Raw genomic sequence first — 21849 nt, forward strand, 5'->3', positions numbered from 1 at the left:
TTGTTCTGTCCCCTAGTCTGGAGTGTAGTGGTGCAGTCTTGGCTCACTGAAGCCTCTGCCTCTCAGGTTCAAGCGATTCTCCTGCCTCAGCCTCCCAAGTAGCTGAGATTACAGGTGTGCGCCACCACACCTGGCTAATTTTTGTATTTTTAGTAGAGATGGGGTTTCACCATGTTGGCCAGGCTGGTCTTGAACTTCTGGCCTCATGTGATCTGCCTGCTTCATCCTCCCAAATTGCTGAGATTACAGGCATGAGCCACTGTGCCTGGCCTCACATAGCATTTTCTAAAAAGTTAGCTTTAAGGGACTGGATGTGGTGGCTCACACCACACTCAGCTACTCGGGAGGCTGAGGCACGAGAATTGCTTGAACCTAGGAGGTGGAGGTTGCAGTGAGCTGAGATCACACCTCTGCACTCCAGCTTGGGCAACAGAGTGAGACTCCATCATAAAAATTAAAAAGCCAGCTTTAAAAACCTGGAGAGAGGCCAGGCATGCTGGCTCATGCCTATAATCCCAGCATTTTGGGAGGCCGAGTCGGGTGGATCACTTGAGGTCAGGAGTTTGAGACTTGGCCAACATGGTGAAACCCTATCTCTACTAAAATACAAAAACAAAGTTAGCTGGGCATGGTGGCAGGCATCTGTGATCCTAGCTACTGGGGAGGCTGAGGCAGGAGAATCACTTGAACCTGGGAGGCGGAGGTTGCAGTGAGCCAAGGTAGCGCCACCGCACTCTAGTCTGGGCAGCAGAGCGACACTGTCTCAAAAAAAAAAAGAACAAAAAATCTGGAGAACAGATTCAAATGCAGATTTCTGGGTTTGATCAGACGTAGGAAGCTGGGGGAACCCTAAGCTCCTGTTCCTGTGTAGCTGAGACCCCTATAGACCCAGGCCCCTGCTCCCTGAGCTCCGTTTATTGTGACACTGTCGCATGGGTTTCTTTGGATGGAGTAGTCTCTGTCCTAGGACCCTGTCAAAGGTGGATTGGTGGAAACCAGCCCTAGGAGTTTAATGTGTTAACTGAGCACAGCTGCACCCAGGGGGCCGCGGCCACCCCTTCTTTGTGGACCGTTGGGAGGGCCCAGGTCTGACTGTCCACCCTGCTGCTTACTCGCTGCGGTGTGACTTTTTTTGTTGTTTTTTTGAGACGGAAGCTCGCTCTGTTGCCCAGGCTGGAGTGCAATGGCATGATCTTGGCTCACTGCAACTTCTGCCTCCTGGGTTCCAGCGATTCTCCAGCCTCAGCCTTCTATGTAGCTGGGATTACAGGTGTGCACCACCACGCCTGACTAATTTTTCTGTTTTTAGTAGAGATGGGGTTTTGCCATATTGGCCAGGCTGGCCTTGAACTCCTGATTTCAGGTGAACCGCCCACCTTGGCTTCCTGAAGGGCTGGGATTACAGGCCCGAGCCCGCTGCAGTATGACTTTTAACCAGTGGCCTGTTCTCTTGCAGCCTCAATTTCCCCACCTCTTACCTAGTTAGGGGGCTGTCATGAGAACCCCCTGGAGGACGTGCACGTAGCCTGGCTTGGTTACTTTTCTCTGCTTCCGGCAGTGTATCCAGCAGCCAGCTCAAGGGTGTGTTCTGGAAAACTTGAACTACAAAGAACAGTGGGAAGAAGGAAGCCAGCAGTCACCCTGCAGGTGCTCCAGGGATGCCGGCACGTTGCCTGGTTTCTCATGTACCATCTTCCGTGTCTTCTAGGCAGATTTTTTGAAAGGACTGCCTGTCTACAACAAAAGCAATTTTAGTCGATTTCACGCGGACTCCGTGTGCAAAGCCTCGGTGAGTGCCTGTTCCTGGGGCTGGGAGGGATTGGGACACTTCCAGGGGGCCTGGGGGCATCGTGTGTCCTCTGATTGGGATCTTGGCCGGAACAGAGGCCGGTCTTCAAGCCCAGCCCCATCCACATTGTTGACTGTCTTCCGATGTGCACTGAAGGGTGGGTGCCGAGTCAAGGGATGAGACCCCAGGCCCATGCGCTCTCCTAACCCATCCCTTCCCAACCCTCCTGCAGAACCGACGGCCCTCAGTCTACCTGCCCACCCGAGAGTACCCGTCTGAACAGAGTAAGTGGCCACGGTCAGTCTGTCCCATTCTGGCTGCTGACGGTCGGGGTTCGGTGACCACAGCATGGCACAGGGAGGTTATCTTCAATCCCCGCCCAGGTCATACACTCGGCTTAGGTTCACATGCTGGCTACTGAATCCAGTTAGGTCGGGGAGGGTTTCCGGGGAGATGCAGGAAGGACCGTGGGGGCTCCAGCCTGGGGATGCACACGTGGATGCCTGTCCACTCCCAGCCTCTGGGGATCACCAGAAACCTGGCTTTCCCTGGACATCTCCTGATTGGGACACACTGGGATCCATAGCCAGCCCAAAGTGGCCCGCAACTTGTCCCTTGTCTGCTACTCACTGGCCCTTCCCCTCCCTGTCAAATGAGGTCAGGCGAGAACTCTGATCCCACAACAAGTAGTGTTGGGCAGGGAGGCCGCAGAGGCTACAGCGGCCTGGGCTGGGGATCCAGCCATGCCTGGGTGGCAGTGAGGGGAAGGGGGTCCAGGTGGAGGGGCCCACAGCACAGGAGGACTTGGTCCTGCTGTTTTAGTTTAAATGTTCAAAAAGACTCCACACCAGGCAGGTGGCTCCCACCTATAACCCTAGCATTTTGGGAGGCCAAAGCAGTAGGATTGCTTGAAGCCAGCGTTCAAGACCAGCCTGAACAACATAGTGAGACCCTGTTTCCACCAAAAAGCATGTGTATGTATATATATACACACGTATGCATATATATACATATTCATATATGTATACATATACACATACATATATATATGTTAGCTGGGCATGGTGGCGTTTGTGTATAGTCCCAGCTACTTGGGAGGCTGAGGCAGGAGGATCACTTGAGCCCAGGAGCTCCAGGCTGCAGTGAGCTATGATTACTCCAGTCGGGGTGACTGAGTGAGACCCTGCTCTGAAAGCATTTATCAGAGCCTGCGTGGTAGGGCTGTGTGGTCACTAGGTACAGCGACGCAACATGTGCTCCTAGTCTGCTGGGAGAAACACAGGCAGGAGAGCGTCAGTGCCGGCCCTTGGAATCCCTTGCACAGGGAGCAGCGGCCCTGCAGGCAGCTGGCTCAGGCCTCTGGCAGTGGCCATGTGTATTCAGAAGCAAAAACATGGGACGTTTGGAGATCTCTGGAGTCGGGGGTATTGAATTCCAGCCCCAGAATGACCTCCTAAGGGCAGTGTCAGGCGAGGAGCCCAGGTAGGGGAGGTGTCTGCGACTTTCTCTGTCTTTCCTCCTTAGTCATCGTGACAGAAAAGACAAACATCCTTCTGCGCTACCTGCATCAGCAATGGGACAAAAAGGTGAGGCCTGCAGGGGTCTGGTGCTGGGATTTCGGGTGGACAGAGATGAGGCGCCTGGCAGGGGCTCTGAGCACCAGAAGGACTCTAGTGACTGGAGCAGGGCCTTGAGGGCTGGGTAGGAGGGCCCCGGGCGATCCAGGAGAGGGAAGAGCGTTCCAGTGGCAGGAACCGCTATGTAGAGGCCACAGGACACCAGTGCTCAGGAGGCTGGACACCAAAGCCTCAGGCTTCCCCTGGCCCTGGCATTAGGTAGAGTGTATTGGTATGAACTAGATAGAATCTGTTCTGAATGGTGAAATGTGTATACGTGATTAAAAATCTAGGCAACTTAGGGCTGGGCGAGGTGGCTCATGCCTGTAATCCCAGCACTTTGAGAGGCTGAGGCAGGTGGATTACCCGAGGTCAGGAGTTTGAAACCAGCCTGACCAACATGGTAAAACCCCGTGTCTACTAAAAATACAAAAATGAGCCAGGCGTGGTAGAGCATGCCTATAATCCCAGCCATTTGGGAGACTGAGGCAGGAGAATCGCTTGAACCTGGGAGGCGAAGGTTGCGGTGAGCCGAGGTCGCGCCATTGCACTCCAACCTGGGCGACAACAGTGAAACTCCATCTCAAAATCAATCAATCAATCAATCAATCTAGGCAACAGGAGCGGGTGTGGCTGGGTGTGGTGATTCACACCCATAACTGCTTGAGAGGCTGAGGCGAGAGGATGGCTTGAGACCAGGAGTTTGAGACCAGTCTAGGCAACATAGCAAAACCCTGTCACTAAAAATTAAAAGAATTAAAAAATTAGCCAGCTGTAGAGGCATGTTACTGTAATCTCAGCTACTCAAGAGGGTGAGGCAGGAGGATTGCTTGAGCCCAGGAGGTCAAGACTGCAGTGAGCTGTGATCGTGCCTTTGCACTCCAGCCTGGGCAACAGAGCCAGACCCTGTCTTTAAAAAATATCAATTAAAAATGAGAGGGTGTAGTTGCAGCGAAGAGTCATCTTTCCCCGCCTCTGGTGCCCCAACTCTCTTCCCAGAGGCTGCTCTGCACATGGGACATTTTTTCTCCTTTTTCTTTTCCTTTTTTTTTTGGAGATGGAGGTCTCACTCTCACTCTGTTGCCCAGGCTGGAGTACAGTGGCGTGATCTCGGCTCACTGCAACCTCCTCCTCCCAGGCTCAAACCATTCTCCCGCCTCAGTCTCCCAAGTAGCTGGGATTACAGGCATGTACTACCATGTATTTGTATTTTAGGAGTTTCACCATGTTGCCTAAGGTGGTCTTTTTTTTTTGTTTTAACAGAGTCTCATGCTTTCGCCCAGGCTGGAGTGCAGTGACGCTATCTCGGCTCACTACAACCTCCGCCTCCCAGGTTCAAGCAATTCTCCTGTCTCAGCCTCCTGAGTAGCAGGGATTACAAGTGCATACCACCTAATTTTTGTATTGTTAGTAGAGACAGGGTTTCACCATGTTGGCCAGGCTAGTTTTGAACACGTGACCTCTAATGATCCACCTGTCTCGGCCTCCCAAAGTGCTGGGATTACAGGTGTGAGCTCCATGCTTGGCCTTTTTTTTTTCTTAATGAGAATCTCCCCCTGTTATTCTGCAATGTGGTCATTTTGATTTTTTTCTAACTTTGAACAGTGGTTGGCGACCTGCCCTGGACAAAGTTGGAAGGTGGGGGGACTCTGTGACAAAGTGACTGCTTCCGAAAATCCAAGTTGCTAGGCCCAACCCCGCCCCTTCTGCCCCCAAGGCCTTGGTTCCCACAGTGAGGAAGGAGACGTGTGCTTCTCTCTTTTGCGTCAATGTGCGGCATCCCCATTGGCTTCCAAAGCTGGGTGGATTGCGCTTCTTGAGTGCCTGAGAAACCAGCCCTGTGTGGGTCATCGAAAGCGGTGGTGGTGACTCCTCCAGGTGCACAGGAAACACCTGTCTATCACCAGCCTTGGGTCCAGGATGTGCCCTGGGCAGGGCTTAGCAGGGCAGGTCCTGGTGGTAGGAGGGGCTGCCCAGCCGGGTACCCTGGGCCGCCCTACTGCCCTCCAGGCCTACCTCTGTGATGCTGCTGCAGGGGGCCTGGGCTGGCATTAGGACTCTGGGAGCTTCACCCCCGTGAAGACTCGCAGCTTCGGGCTGGGCAACACAGTGAGACCCCCGTCTCTACCAAAAATAGAAATAGTAAGCATGGTGGTGTGTGCCTGTAGCCCCAGCTACTCCGGAGGCTGAGCTGGGAGGATCGCTTGAACCAGAAGCTTGAGACTACAGTGAGCTATGACTGTACCACTGCACTCCAGCCTAGGCAACAGAGGGAGATCCTGTCCAAAAAAAGAGACTCACAGCCCCTCTCTTTCCCCTGTCACCAGAACGCTGCCAAGAAGAGAGACCAGGAGCAAGTGGAGCTGGAAGGCGAGAGCTCGGCGCCTCCCCGCAAGGTGGCGCGGACCGACAGCCCAGACATGCATGAGGACACTTAAGACTCTCGCTCCCGATAGGCGCCTCCTGCCGTGTCTGCTCCTCGGTCACCCGCCCGCCCGCCCACCATGTGTAAGCACCCTGCCCGCCCGCCCACACCCTGCGTCACCACCTCCAACCGCATAGGAGCCGATGTATTTATTTTCCTTGAGTTTTTATTTATGCTGTAACCCTGTATCAAGCGTTGGTTAAAGGGGACGTCAGACCCAGTAGTGTGATGTTGGTAGATGCTTTTTAAAAAAAAAAAACAACATTATCCCCCTGACCCCCGCCTTCCACCTGGCCAGTTCCCCGACTCCCAACCCCAGTTCTCCTCCAGAGAACCAGAGTGTGTTTGTGAGGGTCTCTAGCGGGGGCGTCACTGTGGCCGGGCAGCAGGGACGGGCCCGGGGTGGCCGGACCCATCAGGACAGCCGAGCAGCCTTCTCTCCCCCAACACCGGTCCAGGCCCTTGAGCCTCGGTCTTGTCCCATGTTCCGCCCAGAGCTCTCCCATGCCCAGACCTCACTCTGAGCGTGCGCGCATATCGGGGAGAAGTTGGCCCTGGGGATCTTTCTCTTGAGTCATTTTATCATGGACTAGTGAGTGCTCCGTGTCCACCCCAATAAAAGGGTCTTTCCTACTTGACCTCGCGTCTTTGCTCCACACACCTTGACCGCAGAGGACGGAGCCTCTGGGAGTCATCCCTGTCGTCACCAAGAGGAATGAGAAGGGCCCCCCATGTCAGGGGCCCCGGCACCAGCTGGATTCTCTCATGAGCTTGCTGAGGCCATCATGCTCAAGGCCAAGACCTGCCTGGACCATCCCCTCTGCCTCTCCTGCCAAGGTGACCCCGAGGACAGGTCATTCCTGAGACGGTCCGTAGTGCTGAGGATGGAGCAGGGCCGGCCTTCCGCCTGGGATACCGCCGAGCAGGGCAGCACACCTGTCAGCTACCGCAGAGACGGCCAGCCTCACCTGGGGGCCTGGGGTCTAGGGCCTCTGCCACTCCTCTGAGGCACAGTGACAGCGCAGATGGTATCTGGCTGGCCTTGCTGGCCTGGGTGGTGGCCTCACCCCTGCTGGGTCATAGAGGAGCTGCACGGAATGTTGGGGAGTTGGCATGTGCCATGGCTGCTCATGGGCCCCTCCTCCGCCAGCGGGCCTGGCTTTTGGGCTGAGCTTGGGTATGTAAGGGGTGTTAAGGCTCTGGGCAGAAGGTTTGTGGCCCTGACCTCTAAGCCTAAGGCTAGGGGAACACCACCTCTCCCCTAATCGCCCCCACTTGATGGGGGTGTCAGTTTTCCTTTGTTTGTTTTTGTTTCATTTGAGATAGGGTCTCACCCTGTTGCCCCGGCTGGAGTGCAGTGGTATAATCACAGCTCACTGCAGCCTTGACCTCGAGCATTCCTCCCACCTCGGCCTCCCAAGTAGCTGGGACCACAGGCACATGCCACAATGCGTGGCTAATTTTTTTTTTTTTGAGATGGAGTCTTGCTCTGTTGCCCAGGTTAGAGTACAGTGGCAAGATCTGGGCTCACTATAACTTCCACCTTTCACGTTCAAGTGATTCTCCTACCTCAGTCTCCCAAGTAGCTGGGATTACAGGTGCCCGCCACCACACCCAGCTAATTTTGCTATTTTTAGTAGAGACAGGGTTTTGCCATGTGAGCCAGGCTGGTCTCAAACTCCCGACCTCAGGTGATCTGTCTGTCTCGGCCTCCTAAAGTGCTGGGACTGAGTGCGGCCGCCTGGCTAGTTTTTAAAAAGTTTTTTGTAGAGATGGGGTTTTGCCATGTTGCCCAGGCTGGTCTCAAACTCCTGGGCTCAAGCCATCTGCCTTCCTCAGCCTCCCAAAGTACTGGGGTTACAGGCATGAGCCACCATGCCTGGCAGAGGTCTTGGTTTTGAGAGCTGAGTGTGAGGGCATTGGGATGTGTGGGGTTGGGCCATGGAGCTAGCAGAGATGCCGGGCTATGGAGGGTCTGCCTGCCCCAGATTCCGCGGGAGGGCCCTGCCTGGGTCAGACCCTCTGGCCTGCGTGGCCCATCTCTCCCAAGGACAGATGGTGCCAGGAAGGGCTCTCATCCTACACAAGGAGTGGCTGAGCTGGCCCCAGCCCAGCACGTCCACCCACCTGTGCCTCTCAGCTCTCAGCAGTGTCTACACCACAGGGGTAGGGTACGTTCTCTTAGGGTCTGTGTGGTCACAGGGCAAGTGGTCAGGAAATGCACACTTGACTGTGGTCGGTGGTGCGGGTTGGGCCAAGCGCCCTGGAAGCTCCAGGCCAGGTGGGGAGTCCCAGTCCCCAGGGTTGGTGTGACCTGGGCAGGCCTGTGGTGTCCATCTGTGAGTGACTGAGATGGTGGGACTTCAGCTTCCAAGGCCAGGGGCCAGAGTGGGAGCAGGGGGTATCCCCGCCCTTCCCCTCAGCCTGTCTATACCTCTCCAGCCCCCCGTTTCCACTTTGAGTGGCTGGGGGCCATCTCCTGCCTGTGCTGTCTGTCCATGGCTCTGCAGGGCTCCCATGTGGTCACCTCCTTCCCCTCCCCTGCCTCTGCTCACTCAGATGGGGTCTCACAGCTGTACCCCAGCTCTGCCTCCCTGTGGCCTCCCCCTAGAACCCCTGGGTCTGTCGGGACATGCCTTGTCTGGCACACACCCTCTGTGGCTCCCACCGCCTGGGGGAGGACACCGGGCCCCTGAGCCAGCCTCTGCCTACCCCTCCTGTCTTTGGGGTCCCCTTACCCCACTGTTCCCCCAAACTCTGTCTTCCACCTTCTCCGCCTTTGCACAGACTGTTGTCCTGCCTCCAGTGAACTCTGACTTCCCCACAGACTCCTGAAGTGCCCCTTGCTCACACCGGCCCCAGCCAGGCCCCCTGGTCCAGCCCTGCAGTGTGGCCACATGGGCCTGAGCCTTACATTTTTGCACGTGGACACATTTGTCCTCTTCTTCCTGACAAACGCGAGGGTCTGAGAGGCCATGTCCTGTTCCTGAGTCATAAGACAGAGTCCCAGTGACTTGAGTCTGACGTCCATTGCACAGTGGGACATCCCTACTTCGTCCCAATACCACCCTGTGTCTGTTCCAGGAACACCCAAATGTGCTGTTCCCTCAGTATTGCAACTTGGGGACCGCACGGGGCTCAGGTGCCTTCCGATGTTCATGCCATAAGCTCTTCCCGCCGGCCCTGGCTCCCCCCAGATGACGTTCTGGGAGGTGGGTGTGCCAAAAAAGGCGAGTCTTTGCCTTGTCCCTCTTTGAGAAGGAGGCTTATTCAGGACCTGGCCCGTGCACATAATACCGCCTCTTTTCAGCACTTTGAGATTTCTTCCTTTGTCTAGTGGCTGAAGCCAGAACTGAAGTTGGCCTCCAAATCTGGGCCGTCTCAGAGGCGGCACAGCCTGGAGTTTTCCATCTGTGACCGAGACCCAGTTTTTGGGAGGAGGCCCCCACGGGTCAAGCCAGCCTGTACCAGGATAGGGGGAGGGTGACGCCTAACCCAGGCCCCAGCCACTCAGACTCCCCCCACCCCCACCCCCTTTTCCACCGCTCTGACCTCGGGCACTGTTGAAATATACTTTTTATTGCATTTCTGCCGTTTTACAAAAATATGACAAAATAAATTAAAAACAAATAAATAATCGCCTATTCTGTATGTGTGTGCGTGTGTGTGTGTTTGTGTTTTCTGTTGGTTTTGTGGGTTTCCTTTCAATTCCCTCATCCTGGTCGAAAGGAAAACGGCAGATGGGGGGCGCCGGCCAATACTGGGGCCGTGGGGGCTGAAGCGCATCTTGCATTTTGGGGGCCGGCTGCCCCTGTGAATGACTGATATTGCATATGAGAAGAGAAGGCAGGGCGGGCAGAGCTAATGCCAGCCGCTGGGCCAGCACACGGCCTGGGGACTGGGGCTGGGGCTGGGTGAGGGCGCTGGGGTCTCGGGGGGCTCCGAGGTGGGCGGCAGCGGTGGGGGCGGGAGGCTGTAAAAGCTGGCGTCCCCCGGCAGGGGCGGGGGGGCGGGTGGGGGCCCGGCCATGGCACAGGGCGGGCACTCGGCGGCGGCCAGGGTCTGGCGAGGGGCGGCGCCCTCGCCCCCGCAGCCCCAGGGCCCATCCCACTGCCAGCAGCCGGCGGGCGGCGTCGGAGGCCGGGGCAGCGGCATTGGCGGCGGTGGCGCGGGGCTCCGGCTGCGGCGCGTACGGAGGGCAGGGGCGACCACGGGGGCCAGCGCTGTCCCTGCGGAGGCGAGAGGGGCCGTTCCGGGGGGATGCCGCCCCCGCCGGACCCCGCCGGGCTGGCGACCCTGCCCACAGTCCCTCCCGGGCTTCCAGGCACGTAAAGGCCTTATTGCTTCTGATCTGAGACCGAGGTGGGCGGCCGCCTGGGCGGCTTCCAGTGCATACCCTGCCTCTGGGCACGGCCCCTCCCAGTCATGGGGAGGACAGTTTGAGGAAGTCCCTCTGGCTTCTGACCTATGGCCCTTGTGCTGCAGCTGCTACCTGGTGGGCTCCTACGGAGGAGCTGCTGGAACTCAGGCTGGGATTGGGGCAGGGGAGGTGGTGAGAGGGTAGGGGTGAGGCCTGCACCTCTGCTTCAGCACATGTGGGAGCTCCCTGGGTGGGCAGCTCCAGCCCCACCTCCGAGGAAGGCCTTCCTGAACAGCTGGGCTGCAGGGTGTGGATTTGCATAGAGGCCTGGGGGGTCCAGTCCCCCCCCAGAGTGAGCTGGAGCAGGAGAAGGGCCAGCTGGATGGGAAACGGGCCTCCCTCATCTCTCCTGGCACTGGAGCATGGTGGGGGATCCCTGGGTGCAGTCCTGGGACAAGGGGCTTTGGCATCCCTCCCTGGGAGGGTCAGGCACAGGGCTCCGGGCTAACAAAGGCCCTGGAGACACTAATCAGGCTTTCACTGAGATGCTCTGTGTGCCACAGACCCAGGTCCCTGCCAGGACCCATGACTGGGCCTCCTCTGTCCCCTTCAGCCCCTCTCCCCAGGCCTGGCCACCCTACCCTACCCCCAAAGCCGGCCCGGCGTCCCCACCCCCGAGTTAAAGCTTGTGACCTGAGCCTTCCTCTTCGGGCCGGGGGGCTTCCAGCTCCTCAACCATGGCCTCGTCCACCGGCCCACTCCTCTGAACCCGGCTGCTGCCACTGCTGGGGGTCCCGTCTGTCCGGGCCTGCCCGCCCGCCCCGTTGGACCCAGGCTCAGCCCGGGTGCCACCAAAGGGGAAGAGCTTGCTGGCGTGGAAGGCTTTGGGCGGCGAGTGGCTGCGCTCAGAGTCCCGCCGGGTCTCGGGCGACTTGAGGAACTTGAAGCTGAGGAAGGCGGGCAGGCGGGTGTCACTGCCCGTGGGCGACTGGGCAGGGGGAGGCCGGGCGGTGGCCCCGGCCCCTGCAGCGGCCAGTGAGGATGTGGCCCCCGATGAGAGGAACTTGCTCTGCAGTGGGATGATCTGCTTCAACTTCATGACGTTGTTGGGCGCTAGCAGGGAGCCTGGGCGCTTGGGCCGTTCAGGCCCGTGGCCACCTGCAGCGCTGCCCTTGGCCTTGGCAGAGGCCTTCTCGGAGGAGGTGGTGGGGTCCAGCCCGGAGCCCTCGGCCCTCGCCTCCTCCCGGCCACCAGCATCGTGCTCTCGCCGGGCGTGGTGCTCCGCGTGGCGCTGTCGCTCCTCCTCCTCCCGCCGCCTGCGCTGCTGCTGCTGGTAGCGGTGCTGGGCCTGGCGTTCGTGTCTCTGCAGGTAGAGCCAAGCCGTTACAGGACTAAGAAGAAAGGGTGTTAGCAGGTGCCAGCCGAGGCTGGTGCATGCCAGGGCTCTCTGTGGAAGTGGGGGAGACTCAAATGCGTATTGGGCTCCAACTGCATCCCTGCACCCACACTGGGGGCTCCCTGCAGAAGTGGGAGAGATCCAATCACTTATTGGGTGTCAACTGCATTCCCAGGTACATGCTGGGCCTCCCTGTGGAAGTCAGGGAGGCTTAAATGCTTATTGGGGCCTGGCATGGTGGCTCATGCCTGTAATCCCAGCACTTTGGGAGGCGGAGGTCACTTGAGGCCAGGAGTTCGAGACCCACCTGGCCAACATGGTGAAACCCCGTCTCTACCAAATATATAAAAATTGGCTGAGTGGCAGGGTGCGGTGGCTCATTCCTGTAATCCCAGCACTTTGGGAGGCCGAGGCGGGCAGACCACAAGGTCAGGAGTTCAAGATCAGCCTGGTCAATATGGTGAAACCCCATCTCTACTAAAAATACAAAAATTAGCTGGGTGTGGTGGCATGTGCCTGTAGTCCCAGCTACTCAGGAGGCTGAAGCAGAGGAATTGCTTCAACCCAGGAGGCAGAGGTTGCAGTGAGCTGAGATCATGCCCCTGGACTCCAGCCTGGGTAACAGAGAGAGTCCATCTCAAAAAAAAAACAAAACAAAACAAACAAAAAAAAAATGCTGACCGGGGGGGCACAAGCCTCTAAATCCCAGCTACTTGGGAGCCTGAGGCAGGAGAATTGCTTGAACCCAGGAGATGGAGGTTACAGTGAGCCAAGATCGCGCCATTCCACTCCAGCTTGGGCGACAGAGCAAGACTCCGTCTCAAAAAAAAAAAAAATATGATGAGCTGTAGTGAGGAGCGATTGCAACAACACATGTTATAAAGCTTATGTTAATTCCTTATATTTAAAACAAAAACAAAAATTCCTTATATTTTTGTTGTTGTAATTAAGGGTCTAAAAAACATTAACAGTAACCTTTAAATAGAAAAGTTCATATTTAGATTGTCTAGGNAAAAAAAAAAAAAAAAAAAAAAAAAAGCTTACTGGGCGCCAATTGCATGTCTGGGCCTGCACTGGAGCTCTTTGTAGAAGTGGGAGAGATCCAATCACTTATTGGGTGCCAACCGCTTCCTGGGCCCACACTGAGGTTCTCTGGGGAAATGGAGAGAGATTCTGAGGCTTATTGGGTGCAACTGAAAGAATCCCTGGACCCACGCCGGTACTTTCTGGGAACTGAAAACAAACATTCACTGGCCATCAACTCTGTCCCCGGCTGTATGCCAGACAGCATCTTAGGAATTGGTAAAATGGAAACCAAATCTGAGCCTCAACCAGAGAACAGGCAAGAGATCTTGGCTCCCAGAGAACCTGCTTCCCAGAGAACAGGCAAGAGACAGAACTGTGGCTGCAGGCCGGGGGTAGTATCTCACGCTTATAATCCCAGCACTTTGGGAGGCCGGGGGAGGTAGGCAGATCACTTGAGGTCAGGAGTTCGAGACCAGCCTGGCCCACATGGTGAAACCCCATCTCTACTAAAAATACAAAAGTTAGCCGGGTGTGGTGGCGTGTGTCTGTAGTCCCAGCTACTTGGGAGGCACGAGAATTGTTTGAACCTACGAGGGGGAGGTTGCGGTGAGCCGAGATTGTGCCACTGCACTCCAGCCTGGATGACAGAGCGAGAGAGACTCTCTCTCTCTCAAAAAAACAAACAAAAAAAGCCCGTGGCTGACTACAGCCAGGTAGCCATGTGCGACACTCTGTCAATGTAAACTTCAACGCATTCATGTTCAATAAAATAGAAAGTCAGTTCCTTGGTCACAGCAGCCCCACTTCAACATGCTCATTGTAGCTAAAGGTCACAGGGACGGTGCAGAGATAGGCCATTGTCATCCTCGAGGAATGTTCCCTGTGCAGGCACTGGGGAGCTCCTTGGCCCATTCTGTAGCTTTCTGAGGAATGCGGAAGGAGCTGGCCTTCTAGGAAGCATCTGCTGTGTCCCTGGCCCCCTAACAGGGTGCAGTCGGGCAAGCTGGTGGATGGCAGAAGGTTCTGAAGGGCCAGCCTGGTCCTGGATGCTGCCAGGATTCCAGAAGCCACTGGACCCGTGGTGAGCCCTAGTTATTATTACTTATTATTACTCTTTTTAGAGATAGACTCTTGCTTCATCACCAAGGCTGGAGTGCAGTGGCGCGATCACAGCTCACTGCAGCCTCGAACTCCTTGGCTCAAACGATCCTCCTGCCTCAGCCTCCCAAAGCACTGAGATTATAGGAGTGAGCCACTGCACCCAGCCAGGGAGCACTGATTATTATACCCAGTTCTGTGCAGTCTCTGCATTTGTCCTCATGCTGAGGAATTGGCCACCAAGATCAGAGACCCACCAGCAGCCCCACCAAGGAGAAAACAGAGCCCAGCCTGGCCCCCCTACCTTAAAGGCCTCGCGGCGCTGGTACTCCAGCTTGGCCATTTCCTCGGCCACCCAGCCCGGGATGTCGGGGATGGCCACGTGGATGAGGTACTTGAGGAGCAGAGCAAAGTGCTGAAGGGATGGCACAGAGAGGAGGCTGCAGACACTGGGACCGCCCTCCCGCCTCCCAGCTGCCCCTGCCCCTGTCACCAGCCCCACCTCGAGCACCACCACGGATACGATGGCTGCCTCCGGGCTCAGCCAGGGGAAGAGGCGCTGTAGCTGCCCGCACTGGCCGATTAGGTAGCAGTTGACCACAATGGCTAGGACACCCATAGCCTCCATCACCTTCTGCAGGGTGGGAGGAAGGCTCAGGTGGAGTCCTGCCGGCCTCCCCAGACCCCAGGCTCCTCCCAGCTGCACCCAGGCTCCCTCTGGGCCTCAGCTTGGGGCTCTTGGCTTCCCCCCACCTGCCACTGGCCAATGCTCTCCACGCGCTGGCCGAAGGGCCGCTGCAGCCCGGTGCACAGTTTGAAGGCGTCGCTGCGGATCTCAATGAGGTTGTTGACCAGGGCGCACAGCGCTGCCAGGGGGAAGGCCGACGAGAAGAGCACGACGTAGCCGAACTGCACAAACATCTCCTGGTAGTCCTGGAACGTGTCCTGCGGGCGGGCGGGCCTCAGACCTGGAAGCCTCTTCCCCAGGACAATCTTCCTCCCATTGAGCCCGCCTCCCTCACGTGGACCCAGGGCCTGTCCCATCCTTGGCCAGTTTAGGGGCTTCCTCCATCTGGCTAGGCCTTCCTCTCCTGCAGCATCCCAACAACATCAAGGGCCCTGTTACTGCCACCGCCCCGCCCCTGCGGCCTCCACCCTCGGACTGTGTGCCCCGCCCCTCTGAGGCCCCGCCCCCTCCTCACCTCGTACTTCTTCATACAGCTCTCCAGCTCCGCCTGGGTGAGCTGAGGCGAGTGTTCCTCTTCGGGTGGGTCAATCCAAGACGACCGGTTCTGCCGCTTCTGCCTACGTGTCGGGTCGCTGTTGGAGCCGGGCTCCGGGTCCGGGCCCCCATCGGGCCCCTGGTCTCGACCTTCGCCCCCGGGCCGGCGGAGCAGAATGGCTGGGGGATCCCGTTCAGGGCTGCTGGGAGCCCCCTCCGCCTCGTCGTCCTCCTCGGCCAGGGTGAACACGCCCGGCTCCAGCCCCTTCTCCACCATGGTGGGGCTCCCCTCCTCCAGGAGGGCCTCGGGGCTTGGGCCGGGCCGACGCCGCCCCGCCCCGCGCTCAGCAAAGCTGACCTTCTTCAGCCGGAGCCCGCAGTCCAGGAGGGCCCCTTCCTCGCCCTCCTCCTCGTCCTCCTCTTCCTCCTCGTCCTCCTCCTCGTCATCTTCCTCGTCCTCCTCCTTGCCCCCGGGAGGCCCGTCCCCCTCCTCCCCGCCTTCCCCCGCCCGCCGCCGCTCCACCGGCGCCGCCTCCTCCTCTGCCTCCTCCTCCTCCTCCGGCGCCCCGCAGCCCCCGCTGAGGCACCTGCGGCCCCCCGCGCCGCCGCCGCCGCCCCCGCCCTCATCGGCCTGGGGTTCGAGACGGCGGGGCGCAGGGCGCCGGAGGCTCAGGAGGCCAAGCAGGGCCCGGACCAGCTCCCAGACGGCCCGCAGGCCCAGCTCGCCGCGGCCCAGGCGCCGGTACAGGTGTGGCTGCAGGACCTCACGCACGTTCTGGAGGAACTGGCGGGTGATCAGCAGTGTGGCCAGCATCTGGGGGCAGGAAGGGGGCGGAGAGAAGCGCGTGGGGGGCAAGCGGGGCGCCGGGATTGGGGTACTCGTTCTCCCCGGGATCCCCGCCGGAGCACCTCGCCCAGACACGCCGAACCCGGTTCCTAACTCCGCTGCTTTGGACGCATCTGGACGCGAGGGCCCCAGCGCTCAGCCACAAACCACAGCCTGGCACGCGCAGCGCTCCTCGCCAACCTCCCGGGCAGGCCAGCGGGTCTCCATCCCACCGCGGGCTTGCGGACCCCCCCCCCACACCCCCCCTTCCGCGCATGCGCCTTCAGCTCGGTGCGCCCGGCCCCCGGCACAAGCCACGCTGCCCACCCCGGCGAGGCCCCGCGGGCTCGCCACCTGCCCGTACTTTGGCCCGGGCCGCGAGCAGGAGGCCCCGGAGGGAGAGGAGGAGCAGGCGGAACCGCAGGGCCGCGAGCGGGACCAGCACCGCCCGCAGCTGCCGCTCGAGGCTCTGGGACAGGGACAGGACGAGCAGGAGCTGTGAAGGGACCGACGGACAGATGGACGGACAGATGGAGAGGACGACAGGCAGAGAGAGGACGCACAGACAACGGACGGACAGACAGGAGAGAAGGATGGAGGAGGGGAGGGAGGGGCTGGAGAGCCCTTGGACCCCTTGCGCCATGTCTGGCCCCTCGCTGGCCGCCATGGGGGCAGGGGGGACTGCCGCTGGGACGGGAGTCTCACCTCTTTCAAGCGCTCCATGTCCTTGAGGTAGAAACCGATGTAGAAGAGGCTCAGGTACGAGTTGACAAACTGAAACTGCAGGAAGGAGGCAGGCGGTCGTCACCCTGCACCCCATCCCACCCCCAGGAGCCTTCCCTGTAACCCCATGCAGATCCCACAGCTTCCTTTCTGTCCCCCTGCCTGCCCGATGGTGGTGACTCACCAGGACAACTTTGATGATGAGGTGCTTCTCATAGGCACTCTCCAGCCGGTAATTTTCTAGAAGCCGAGGGGAAGAGTGAGAGGGCAGCTGCGTCCCCTCAAGGGTGGCAGGGATCCTAAGGGGCAGTGGGGACCTTCCTCCCTGGGACCCCCTGGCAGCGCGTACCCATGTCGTTGAGCCAGATGGCGAGCTTCTTGTAGCCCTCGGCACTCACACTGACAAGCAGAGCCAGCATGACCTTAGGCAGGAATCGGGCGAGACGGGGCAACCCCTTCACGCTCAGCACCAGCTCCTGTGGGAGCAGGGCGTTCAGGGCTCATCCCGGCTACAGGACAGCTCCAAGGTGGAGCTGGGCATCAAGGACAGGGCGGGTGGAGGTACAGGGGTCACCTGCAGCTGGAAGCAGCCAAGCATGAGCAAGAAGACACAGACGAGGCACGCCAGGCATAGGGGGAGGCTGACGAGCAGCTGGAAGAGCAGCCGCTTCCAAGGCGGGTAGTAGAACTCCTCCGCTCGCGTGACGGGGCTGATGCGGCGCACACCCTACAGGTGGGCAAGGGCAGGTTCAGCATGAGCTCAGAGAGGCCACCTCTGCCTCCCGCACCGCTCTCTATCCTCAGAACTCAATTTCTCTCCATCATTCCTTCTCGGGCCACCCACCTAGGCCACTGTTCCCAGTCCCTCCAATCCATCCCCTTGGGAAACACACAGAGCCCGCCTTGGTTTTGCATACCCTCTTTGTCGGAGCAGCCGTATTTCACACCTTGCTTCTGCAGTACCCCCAACCATTTACCTTTACTCAGTCTCCATGACCCTGGACTCAGCCCCCAACTGACCCTGAACTGGGGGCGTGGCTCCTCCACGGCTTCCCCAGGTGAGTCCAGCGTCCCCCACTTGTATGCCAGCTCAGCCCCTCTTCGCTTCCATTCCTCTAGGAAAAGTGTTGACCAGATCACATTGAAGAGGGCAAAGACCACGCAGGAAACATCCCGGCTTGTCTGTGAGTAGCAGAAGAGAGTTTAGTCATTGTCTGTGCTGATCCAGAAAGGAGGGCACCTCTGGGTCCCCCAGGCCTTGCAGGGTACCCTCCCAGTACCTGATCAACCTCTGTGAATGTGTACAGGACAGACCCGAAGACAGCTGGGTATACCATAGCTGATGTGTAGAAGCCCAGCCAGGCGAAGTACATAGCAATCTTCACGCCAAAGTAATCACAGATGTCATCTGCCAGGGGACAAGAGGGTCTCAGTCACCCCCTGCCTGTCTGCTGTGACTCCCTCCCATCCCCCCAGCCCAGGCCGCACCTAGAGGCTGGTTTTCACACACGGCCTGCACCCATGACTTCATGAGGCGGTTCAGAATACGCTGCTCGTGGACAGGGAACACCTGCTGGATGATTCCACGGGCTGCCAGCTCAGGGACTGTGGATAGAGGAGCACAGGTGATCCCTGCCCTCCACCAGAGCCCAGCCTGGCTAGCCCCCTTTGTCTGAAGCCCAAGTCACAGCTTTTTGCCTGCTCTTAAACCTCTGAGCTCTTTCCAGGGGAGGAGTTCTAGATGGATAAAAAATCTGATTCTCCTGCAGAATTCGGTAGGTGCTGGTGCAGGCAGGGAGGATGCAAGGGAACCAGGAGGGTGGGGTCCTGGTGAGGAGCCATGTTTTTATTTTTTATTCTATGTATTTATTTGTTTATTTTGAGACAGGGTCTTGGTCTGTCATCCAGGCTGGACAAAGTGCAGTGGCGCTATGGTAGCGCACTGCATCCTCGAACTCCTGGGCTCAAGTCATGCTCCTGCCTCGACCTCCCAAAGTATTGGGATTACAGGCGTGAGCCACCGTGCCCGTTCCCATGTTTTAAATAAAGCTCAGTTTGTGGACCTGAACATCTGATGAATGGTAAAAAGTTGCTGTTGGGAGGTGAACTTGGGTGGCTGGTTTGCTGGTGGGGAAACCAAGGCCCAGAGCCGCACCACACAGTAAGTGGAGGGCTGTCCATAGTCCCTGCCTCCATCTTATCCCAGACTCAGAAAAGGGCCTCTTCTGTACCCACCTCCCAGAAATGTCTCACCTTTTGGCTAAAGCCACGCCCCCTCAGCTCATTGGTTTCCCAACTTTTCCCAACCCCTAACTGGTTGGACCTAGGCCCCGCCCTCCTTCCCTGATAAGCTGTCCTCTAAGAGCTCCACCCAACTCAGGAGATAGGCTCCACCCTTTCACTAAGACCACACCCTTTAGCTCATTGGTTCCCTCTTTGCCAATCCCTGACTGGTTGGATTTAGGCCCCGCCCTCCTGCTCCGATAGGCTGCCTTTGAAGAGCTCCACTCTACTCTCTGCCTGTGATTGGTGTTGGTCCCGCCCTGCTCACTGATTGGCTGGTCCTCCAGGAAGCGCACGTTGTGGAGCGCCTCTCCCTGTTTGGCACGCAAATTCTGCAGCCAGAAGCGGATGATGCTCTGGCGTTCCTGCGAGGAAGAGGGCGTGAGCTCAGGGAACTCATAGATCACAGGATGCTTGCGGGGGCCCAGAGCTGGCCTCACCTGGGAGGTGAAGAAGCGCAGCTCGCTCTCCACATTCTCATAGATAAAGTCCTCCTCGCAGGAGAAGCCGCGGGTGCCCCCGCCAAATTCGGCCTTCACTGCCTTGCGCAGACCCAGCTCGTCGGCCCCTCGGAGTAGGCTGTGAAGAAGGCGGAGGAGGTGGGCTCACAAGGAGGCCCTGACCCACCATCCTGGACCTGAGGATGGTGCATCCGGCAGCCTTTGGGACAAACGCAGGGCGGCTGGATAGCATGGTTGGCACTTGGTAGAGCGGGGAGCCGGGTGGCAGGCTCAGCAAGAGGCCGGGGACAGGGGACTCGCCTCTCATACGTGGCGGTGACAAAGAAGGCGTAGGCACGCGTGTGGCGGTGGTGGCGGACTTGCACGATGAGCTCGGGGATTCCCACGCGGATGTGGTTCAGCAGCCATAGCAGCGTGTGGTCATCGGTTGTGTCTGCCAAGGGGCACAGGGACCGATGGCTCTTGCCACGAGGGGGCCCAAGGCCTACATATTCCCGCTCTGGGAAGCTGAGCTCAGGAGAGCCGCATCTGGGCACTGGGCGGGCGGGCAGGCGTGGGTACCTGGGAAGGTCATCAGCACGTCGCAGTTCTCTGTAGGCACCGTCTTCATCCACGCCTTGTGGGACACCAGGTAGCGACCCGCCTGCAGGAGCCGCTTCCCGAAAAGCTTATCTGGGGGACGGCGTAGCAGGCCCGGGTCAGGCCACAATGGGATCGAGATCCCAGCCTCCAGTCTGGGTCCCTCTGGTCCCCGCCAGGGCTCCTCATCACTCGGCCTGGCATCCAAGGCCCCAGGAGCTCTGGCCTTGGCTTATTTTCCTCCCTCCACGTCCTTGCACCAGCCAGGCCTTCCTCCAGAAATGCCCTTCCCCCCAGGTCCTCCCTTACAAATCTTACTCATTCTTGAGGCCCAGCTCCGCCTCCAAAACCACAATCGATGGGGTGCTCACTAGCAGCCCTGAGCGCTTCACCACATTATGACAGCGCCGTCCTTGCAGCAGCCCCAGGAACTGGGTGCGGTTCTTACCCCCATTTCACAGGTGAGGAAACTGAGGCCCATAGCGTTTAAGTCACGCGCCCAAGGTCACACAGTCGAGCTGGGATTTGAACCCAGGACCGTATGATTCTCTATTCTTCGCGGAGAGTCTCTCTCAAGCGCATCCCTGCCCCGCCGCGATCCCACAGCCCCCCGGTGGCGGGGCGCAGCCCAAGGCTGGGGCTTTCGGAGGGGCGTGTCCGCATCTCCGCTCCGGGACCCCAGCCCGATGCACCGTCCCAGCCCCGCCCGCCGGGCCGCAGCCGCATTGCCGGGAGGAGCCGGCCCCTCATCCAGACACCACGCCAGGGACGTTTGACCTCGATCCTCCTCCCCGTGCAGTCGACGCGGGCTCCCCAGGCACCTGCAACCCTGTCTGGTCCAGCCGCCACACACATACCCAGAACTCCGGACGCCGGGGCTGCAGGCTCGCCCTCCGGCGGGGGCCTCTTGCCATGCTCGCCCTCCAGGGACGTGCTCCCGGCGCCGGAGGCGGCCTCGGCCATGGCAAGGATAGGTCAGGTCAGGGGCTACGGACGGCCCGGGCGCCTGGGGGCCGCGGGCTCATGGGGCGGGTGTCGCCGCCGAGCGCGCGGGAGGAGGAGACAAAGGCCGCGCCCGCCCGCGCCGGCTGCCTTCCTCGCTCGCGCGAGCGCTGCTTCTCGTCCCCGCCCGAGCCAAACCTCGATTCTCCTTCCCGGCCGCGTGCGTCACTCTCGGGTTCTCAGCTGAGTTCGCCCGCCTAGCTCTTTGGTTCTCGTCTCCGCCCGTGTTGTTTTCTGGGTTTCGTTCTCGCCCGCCTACGTCGCTCTCTGCTGCTGGTCCCCGCCCTCACTGATTGTGTATTCTCCAATTCGTCCCCACCCTTGCTTCCTTCTGGTCCCAGCCTCGGAGCCTCAGTTTCCCCATCTACAAACTCCGGACCCTGGAGACGCGGTTTGGAATGTGAGATGGGCGTGATTTGACTAAGAGAGGACGTGGGAAGGATGGGCCTGATTGGGGAAGATTCCTGGTGTCGATAACTTCAACCACCCCAGTAGAGCTGTGACAGATAATTGTAACAAGCCCTGCCTTAGGAGCTTTGCACGCATCACTTAGCAGCCTAGAACACTCCTCATACACTCTTCGTCCAGTTAACACCGACTTCCTTCCGGATGTAACCTCGGAGAGGATCCCGTTGAGTTGTCAAGCAAATAAAAATACAGTCCGCCTGGTTAAATGTAAATTTCAGATAAAAGAATAAGTGTTAGCCAGGTGTGGTGGCGGGGGCGCTACTCGGGAGGTTGAGGCAGGAAAATCGCTTGTGCTTAGGAGGTCGAGGCTGCAGTGAGCCCAGATTGCACCACTGCACTCCAGCCAGGGCGATAGAATGAGACCCTGCCTCAAATTCATACATACATAAATGTTTCTTTCTTTTTTTCTTTTTGAGACAGAGCCCCGCTCTGTTGCCAGGCACCAGACTGTAGCGCAGTGGCGCGATCTCTGCTCACTGCAACCTCCGCTTCCTGGGTTCAAGCGATTCTCCTGCCTCAGCCTCCTGAGTAGCTGGGACTACAATCGCGCGCGCCACCACGCCCAGCTAATTTTT

At 58.7% G+C, this 21849-nt stretch overlaps 2 protein-coding genes and 1 long non-coding RNA gene across 4 annotated transcripts in view; 2 read left to right on the plus strand and 1 right to left on the minus strand.

The window, feature by feature from the left end:
- Window positions 1-6468, plus strand: part of DDA1 (DET1 and DDB1 associated 1) — an 11365-nt gene extending 4897 nt beyond the window's left edge. Inside the window, exons 2-5 of one of the 2 annotated variants that reach the window (XM_037728765.1) lie at window positions 1713-1789; window positions 2022-2073; window positions 3314-3375; window positions 5733-6468. In XM_037728765.1, the coding sequence (XP_037584693.1) occupies window positions 1713-1789; window positions 2022-2073; window positions 3314-3375; window positions 5733-5843 (302 nt within the window). In that variant the 3' untranslated portion in view covers window positions 5844-6468. Of the gene's footprint in view, window positions 1-1708; window positions 1790-2021; window positions 2074-3313; window positions 3376-5732 lie in introns of both variants that reach the window. The other variant, XM_017501240.2, reaches the window with a different exon arrangement.
- A 2318-nt stretch (window positions 6469-8786) lies between these two features.
- ANO8 (anoctamin 8) lies at window positions 8787-20952 on the minus strand. The gene is made up of 18 exons (XM_017501228.2): window positions 20662-20952; window positions 19787-19897; window positions 19526-19658; window positions 19205-19343; window positions 19033-19129; window positions 17970-18086; window positions 17762-17889; window positions 17502-17663; window positions 17056-17208; window positions 16831-16957; window positions 16666-16721; window positions 16464-16538; window positions 14913-15746; window positions 14464-14655; window positions 14213-14344; window positions 14015-14125; window positions 10884-11553; window positions 8787-10059 (listed from the first exon to the last, which is right to left on the minus strand). Exons 1-18 carry the CDS (start codon window positions 20765-20767, stop codon window positions 9692-9694), a joined length of 3711 nt encoding a protein of 1236 aa, XP_017356717.1. The 5' UTR covers window positions 20768-20952; the 3' UTR covers window positions 8787-9691.
- Window positions 17098-18545, plus strand: LOC108284511. Its single transcript, XR_001817249.2, has 3 exons — window positions 17098-17214; window positions 17601-17682; window positions 17789-18545. It is a non-coding gene; the product is annotated as an uncharacterized LOC108284511 (long non-coding RNA).
- Window positions 20953-21849: the final 897 nt, after the last annotated feature.

The sequence above is a fragment of the Cebus imitator genome, unplaced genomic scaffold (assembly GCF_001604975.1).
Source record: "Cebus imitator isolate Cc_AM_T3 unplaced genomic scaffold, Cebus_imitator-1.0 Scaffold280, whole genome shotgun sequence".
Classification (NCBI taxonomy): Eukaryota; Metazoa; Chordata; class Mammalia; order Primates; family Cebidae; genus Cebus; species Cebus imitator.

Excerpts from the sequence above, each read along its gene's own strand:
- ANO8 (XM_017501228.2), bottom strand. The coding sequence starts at position 20,767 with ATGGCCGAGGCCGCCTCCGGCGCCGGGAGCACGTCCCTGGAGGGCGAG. Across the intron at positions 16,722-16,830 it reads CATCTGGCTCAACGACATGG|AAAATTACCGGCTGGAGAGT; the intron begins GTACGCGCTGCC and ends CTCGGCTTCTAG. Across the intron at positions 10,060-10,883 it reads GCCCGAAGAGGAAGGCTCAG|GGACAGCGCTGGCCCCCGTG; the intron begins GTCACAAGCTTT and ends TCGCCTCCGCAG.